The sequence below is a fragment of the Colobus angolensis genome, unplaced genomic scaffold (genome assembly GCF_000951035.1).
Source record: "Colobus angolensis palliatus isolate OR3802 unplaced genomic scaffold, Cang.pa_1.0 Scaffold511, whole genome shotgun sequence".
In the NCBI taxonomy this organism is placed as follows: domain Eukaryota; kingdom Metazoa; phylum Chordata; class Mammalia; order Primates; family Cercopithecidae; genus Colobus; species Colobus angolensis.
Genome location: NW_012118611.1, coordinates 446,756 through 453,619, shown reverse-complemented (window position 1 = coordinate 453,619; position 6,864 = coordinate 446,756). Strand labels below are relative to the sequence as shown.

General features: G+C 57.6%; 1 protein-coding gene and 1 long non-coding RNA gene across 2 annotated transcripts in view; one reads left to right on the top strand and one right to left on the bottom strand.

Annotated features, from left to right (window-relative positions):
* GJC2 (gap junction protein, gamma 2, 47kDa) overlaps nt 1-959 on the top strand; it is a 9,124-nt gene extending 8,165 nt beyond the window's left edge. Inside the window, exon 4 of the mRNA XM_011960529.1 lies at nt 6-959. Coding sequence (XP_011815919.1) covers nt 6-195 — 190 coding nt within the window. The 3' untranslated portion in view covers nt 196-959. The remainder of the gene's footprint in view (nt 1-5) is intronic.
* A 4,339-nt stretch (nt 960-5,298) lies between these two features.
* LOC105524991 lies at nt 5,299-6,004 on the bottom strand. The gene is made up of 2 exons (XR_001003837.1): nt 5,804-6,004; nt 5,299-5,664 (listed from the first exon to the last, which is right to left on the bottom strand). It is a non-coding gene; the product is annotated as an uncharacterized LOC105524991 (long non-coding RNA).
* Nucleotides 6,005-6,864: the final 860 nt, after the last annotated feature.

Sequence of the window (6,864 nt, the reverse complement as noted above, 5' to 3'; positions counted from 1 at the left end):
GGCCTCCCTGCGGCCTCCCGGGGGCCCCCCAGGGCTGGCGCCCCCACGTCCGGGACGGGCAGTGCTACCTCTGCGGGCACCGTGGGGGAGCAGGGCCGGCCTGGCACCCACGAGCGGCCAGGAGCCAAGCCCAGGGCTGGCTCCGAGAAGGGCAGTGCCAGCAGCAGGGACGGGAAGACCACCGTGTGGATCTGAGGGCGCTGGCTTGCGAGCTGGGCCGGGAAGGAGGAGGGTTGGGGGGCTCCGGTGGAAATCTGTGACCCCCTTCCCCTCAGCCTTCTCCTTAGCCGGAGGTCTCAGGCAGACTCTGCCCAGAGGGGCAGCCAGGCTGCTCAGGGAAGGGGCTGAAAGCAGCAGAGGAGTGCTCTGGCTTGTTCACCCCTGGGGCCAAGGTGGGTTGGAGAGAGGGTCTAGGAGCCAGGAAGGACCCTCTGCTGTGGTCTGAACCCCAGGGGGGCTGGGGCATTGACTCCACCCCTGTCCTGAGCTGGAATACATCCTCGGGATGCCAGCTCTTCCCTTTGAGCTTCCCTGCAGCAAGCCATGGAGGCCCTAGGGTGCCTGGTATGGGCATCAGTTGGTGGGAGTGCGGGGGTGCGTGTCCTCATTCCCTGCAACAGGGAGGGCTCTGTTGAACAAGGAACAGGGCTCCTTCAGCCCTCCCCCTCCCAGCCCCAAACTGAGACAGACTGGGAGCTGGGAGCCTGGGGTGGACAGGACCACACCCTCTTTGAGCTTCTGCGATGCCAGCCTTCCCTTCATCTGAGAGACTTGAAGTTCTGCAAAGATGTTGACCATGCCCTGCAGCTTGGACCCAATGGGTGGTGGTCAGGGCCTGGGGGCTCCATGCTGTGGGAATGGGGCTCTGGGGTTCCTGTCTGTGGCCTGTCTGCCCTCCTCCCTAATTCAGACCCAGCCTCAAGAAGAAAGGGAGTAAAATAAAACTAACTTGTTTATAACCTTGTGTGTGCATGTGTATGCATGTGCATGTGTATGCATGTGCACGTGTGGCTATGTGTGTGACTGCATGCACACGTATGTGCATTGTGTGCATGTCTGGGTGTATGCTAATGTGTGTATGCATGGGTGTGTGTGCATGGCTACCACATGGGGAGACATGGCTTAGCTCCAGGCTGGCTGGGAGAAGAGACCCCTCCCCAGGGACACACAGGGGAGTATGGTCACAGACGAGCCCCTGTAGCTTGTCAGATAACACTCGGAGCCTGGTCAGTGCCAGGCAGCGTGCCGGCGGCAGGGGTGGGTGGGACTGCGTGGAGTGCACTGATAGTGAGAAAGAAAGCACACACTCAGAGCCTCAGGTTGGGCCGCAGCCCAGTGGATGGAGGGTGGCTGTCTCAGGCCCTGTCATGACCAGGACGTCGGCCAGAGCCTGCAGGGGTGGCTTTGGCGAGGGGCCAAGGGGCTTATTAGTCCCTGGAGCACACTCCAGGTGACTGGCTATCCCCCAGCCTCCCTTAGGCCTGGTGCAGCCTGGCTGGCTGCCCCTCCTGGGCTGCATACCCCCCTCTCCATGTTGTCCCCCAGCCAAGACTCAAGCCCAGGCTGAGCCCTGAGTCTCACCTAAGCCTGACTCCAGGCAGATGCCAACTGCAAACTGAGTCCCTCTCCTTTCTGGGGCTTGCCTGGCTGATCTCTGGCCCCAGGTGAGCCCCGACTCATGGAGCCATGGACAGCAATGCTGAAAGTGCAGCCTCAGGGAAGAAAAGCAAACACCACAACCCCAACAGGTGTCCACTCCAGTGGGGACACACCAGGAGCCTCTCCAAGACAGGAAGGGTTTGGGGCTGTGCTGCTGGTGGTGCCGTCACGGGGGAGGCCAGGTCCCTGTGGGGGGGGGGGCGTGGTGTCCAGCCATGCTGGGCAACTGTGCATGGCTCACCCTTCCTCCACCTTTCGTTCTGTTCAGGCCTTTGCCTGATCAGATGAGGCCACCCACATTGGGAGGCCAATCTGCTTTCCTCAGTCCATCTATTCAAGTCTTAGTGTCATCTGGAAATGCCCAAACATACCTAGAATAATGTGTGACCCCATATCTGGGAACCCTGTGGCCCAGTCAAATAGACACATAAAATGAACCATCACAGGCCAGGAACTGTCTCACATCTGTAATCCCAGCACCTTGGGAAGCTGAGGTGGGAGCATCACTTGAGCCCAGGAGTTCAAAACCAGCCTGAGCAACACAGTCCCCATGTCTACAAAAAATTAAAAAGCAGCTGGGCTTGGTGGTGTGCACCTGTGGTCCCAGCTACTCAGGAGGCTGGGGTGTGAGGATCACTTGAGCTAGGGAGGTAGAGGTTGCAGTGAGCTGTGATTGCACCACTGCACTCCAGCCTGGACAACAGAACAAGACCCTGTCTCAAAGAAAATAAAATTAGCCATCACAGGTGGACTGGAGGCAGTACTGCTTCTTTCTTTCGGAAACTTTAGTCTTTGGCTATATATCTAAATATAGATATAAAAATAGTATATAGTATCTATGTCTATATTTCCTGTGGTTTTGTTTCTTTGGAGAACCCTGGCTAGTATACATCCCTCAGCCAGAGCTGTTCAAAGGGCACCCCAGCTTTGAGGGAAGCTGGAAATGATCTCTAACTTGGAGGGTGTGCCTGTTGGGACTGCCATAACACCACACCATGCACTGGGTGCCTTAAACAACAGACACTGATTATCTCACAGTCCTAAAAGGGAAGGCCAAGATTAAGGTGAGGGCAAGCCTGGTTCCTCCTGCAGCCTCCCTCCTTGGCCCATGGATGCCATCTCCCCGCTGTGTTCTCACACGGCTGTCCCTCTGTGTGCATCTGTGTCCTAATCTCCTCTTCTTTTAAGGACACCAGCCACCGTGGATTAAGACCCACCCCAATGAACTCATTTTAACTTAATCATCTCTTTAAAGGCTTTGTCTCCAATTATAGCCACATTCTGAAGTTCCTGGAGGTTAGGACTTCAACACAGGAGTTTTGAGGGGACAATTCTGCCAGTATTAGAGGGTATATGCCCCCTGGGAAGCTGGATTGTCACAAGAGAAGGGGAGACGGGACCCTGGGGACAGAGCTCCCTTCTTGGAGACTTGGGGGTAGGTGGGCCACGTCAGGTTTGTGAGCATCTGCTGGTGGGCTTAGGCTCTGTTACTACACCCTCCCAGTGGCATGGCCCTAGCCAGGAAAGGCTGTGCAAGCCCCAGCCTCCACGCCATCTGCTAGTCCTCCCTCTAAGACCAAGTCCTTGATAATCTGGACATTCCCACAATGTCATGCCTGAGCCCCACAACACCAAGCAGGGCCGGCGTCTCCCACTACAGCGGGATGTGATATCTTAGTTGCTCCAGTCTGCAGACCCCCAAAGGCTAAACCCATCCCACACTCCTGGCGCTTATCAGTCACTTTTAGAAAACCCATGCCTTGGTTTCCCCAGCCACCTGAGGTGGCCACGATGGTGATGAGCTGAGCCTGGCACTGCTGACACCAGAGTCCCCCTCCCTCCTCTGCCCTGCATCTTCTGAGCTCTAGGGCAGGTTGGCGGGGGGGGGGCAGTCACTGGTGGGCCCAGCCCTATACACAGCAGGACAGAGCCAGAGCAGGCGGTGCTGGAGCAGGCTGGCGGGATGGGATGCCACGTCTCACCTCCATCCGTTTCCACAACCTCAGCCAAAACTCTCGGCTGCTCATGGGTGTGCATATGGGGTGAGGGGCCATCTGCTCAGAGACTCCCCCAGAATAGGGCAGTGGCACTCTCCTTCCTCTAGGAAGGGAGGAAGCCCTGAGGCGAGAATAACAGGAAACCACCTTACCTCCACCCCCACAGTACCTGGGAAGCAGGGGCTGCCACCCTCACGCCCAGACATTTTCCAGTTCTCACTCCCCTGGCCCCAGCTGCAGCCTGGTCCCTGAAGCCAGGACAGGGGCGGGCTTTCCTCCCCCCAGGGGCCAGGCCCCAGTCCCCTGCCTGCTGATAAGGGGAACAGCAGCCCGGGTAGCTGGCCAGGCTGGTGTAGAGGGTCCAAGAAGGCTTCTTGGAGGTGGCCTGGAGCTATGGCCTCACATGGCTCTGGCACTGGAATGTGGCCCCTGGGACTCTGGAGCTGAAAGCTCTCTTTTGTTTCCTTTGAGTCCATTTGAACTGAAGGGGCCCCTGATGGTGGTGGCAGCTTCCTTGTGGTGGGGGGCCTAGGCAGGACAGATTGGAAGCCAGTGGGCCCGGCCCGGGGCACCAGGTTGCCACACGCCTTTCCTGCTGCCTGTGCAGGGGTGGAAGCAAATTCCTCCTCTGGCTGAGGACCAGGCTGACGTGAGGCTAGAGGAATTCGACCCCCGCCTGTGAGTGTTGTCCACGCCACCCCCTGCCCCAGGTTTCATCCTGCCTGCCTTCTGCTCTGTCCATATGGGGCTGCCCGGGGGAGGTGGGGGTACCGGGTCACCCTCAGGAACGCCAGGCTCTGACAGAGGAAGGGGTGGCGGCTATAGCCAGTGGCTAGGGAGCACATTCTAGGCCTGGCCTATCTCAGTCAGGAAGCTGGCGGCTAGCGGGGGACTGAGGCCCAGGGGCCTTGGGGGACCTGGCTGATTCTCTCCAGGCCCCTCACCATGCCCTGACCCTCATCTGGTTGGGCAGGCAGGGATCCGGGGCCTCACAGGGCTTGGGGCAGGTAGGGATGCTGTGAGGAGGGTTCAGAAGGGCAAGTAGGAGCTCCAGGGACGAGGAAGCTGCAGTGAAGGGAGTGGACTAACGGCAGGGCCTCCATGGCCACGTCCAGGGCCTGCGGGAATTCGCTGACTGCCCAATGTCACCTGAGCCCCTAAGGCATGTTGGGTGCTGGCCCAGGCCCTCGGGACACGGCAGGGAGCTATGGCAGGGATTCTCTGCTTGGCCAAACTCCTGCCAGGATCCGGAACCTTCTCCTAGGCCCATGTGTGGGCACTTGCTTGGAAAACCCAGTTTTAGTAAGAGCCCTACTGAATCAGTTTAGCCAGACCACCACACCCTGGATATCTCACCCACCATGACATCTGATTGGGTCCCTCATCCTCCACCGTCCCCTGGTGACGTCTGATCACCCTGCCTGCCTAGAGCAAGGACCCTGTGAGGTGGGTTTAGCCAGACCCCTCAGCCCTGATGTCTCCTTAGTCATTCCCACCCACTGACCCCACGCTGCTCCTCGGCTTCTCCACCCCCTCCCATGCTGTGTTGGGGTTGAGCTCCATCTCCACCAAGGCTGCCAGGCAGGGCCCCACACCACGTGATGCGCCTTGGTGCAATCTTCCTCACTGATGTTACTATGCATCACGAGGAATTTTTTTATTCAACAGCTATACAAAGACCTCCGCTTGCCGGGACTCTGCACTGTAAAGACACATTGAATAAAGTTTCTTTGGTGCTTTGAGTTGAGGGCTATGGAGAGGGGAATGCAACAGGGTGCATGGGCCCATGGAGGCCAGAGAGACGGGGATGGCTTGGACTAGGGCAGACTCTAGGGCTGAAGGCTGCTGGGGCCACCGTGTAGATGCATCACCTACTACCAGGGAAAGTGGCCACTGTACAGGGCTGCTCAGCAGGGGGCATGGGACATCACTCCTCAAGAAAGCACAGTGGGGTGGATATGTCATAGCAGTGTGCAGTTCCTGCCTAAATTGTCCTCTGTGAGTTCAGCTGTGAAAAGAAGATGAGAATCATTGGAAGGACGTCCTGCAGGACAGGTTGGGCTCCGTGGGAGCTCGGAGTCCTGCACTAAAAGAGGACTATAGACACATGATGGGGGTGACCCTGGCCTGAAAAAAGTGGAAGTTACCAAGGATGTGATTGGAAGCTGTGATCGTGTCTCGTCATGTCACATTGATTAGGAGTGTGGAGGGGTTGTGGGCTGGATGGTGCCTGTTCTTATCCGTGCAGTCACTTGGGGATGGAGTCTCCTGCCACCTGCAGCTGATGTCCCAATTGTCCAGCAAATAAAGAAGAAAAAATGACACAACAATCACATGTGGACAGCTGGCGAACTAGTAGGTACCCTTATAAAAAGAGGAAGCGGCCAAGTGCGGTAGCTCACGCCTGTAATCCCAGCATTTTGGGAGGCCGAAGCCAGTCAATCACTTGAGCCCAGGAGTTCAAGACCAGCCTGGACAACATGGGGAGACCGTTTCTACAAAAAAATTACAAAAATTAGCTGGCCTGGTGGCTCGCACCTGTAGTTCCAGTTACTCAAGAAGCTGAGGCGGGAGGATTGCTTGAGTTCCGGAGCTTGAGATCAGCCTGGGCAACGTAACCAAGACCCTGTCTCACAAAAAAAAAAAAAAAAAAAAAAGCTGACACATGCTAGACCGTGGATGGACTTTGAGAATACTATGCTGAGTTAAATAAGCCGTTGCAAAGGACAAATCCCGTAGGATTCTACTCCTGTTAAGTCCCTAGAGGAGGCATGCTCATGGAACCAGAGGGTACAATGGGGCTAGGAAGTGGGTGTTTAACGGGGAGTTTCAGGTTGGGAGGATGCAGAGGTTCTCGAGATTGGTGGCGGTGCCCGACACGGGTGGGTGAAAGCGAGGAATGCCACCGAATGGGACACAGGAAGGCGCTTAAGAGGTGGGCAGAAATCTCGTTACCTACCGAGGGTGGAGCCTGCGTGCTGACGGATAGGCCGAGCCCCCCGCCCCGAAACACACCCCGCGCACGATGCTCCGCCCCCCACGCATGCCCCACCCACCCAGCAGCCACGCTCGCCCCGCCCGCCCCTTCCAGTCCAGGCGGACCTGCTCCTCACGCACGCACGCTCTGTTGGCCCCGACTCGCACTGCTCCGCCCCTCAAGCACGCACGTTTCGTTCACCCTCACGCACGCACTCTGCGCCCGCCCCTT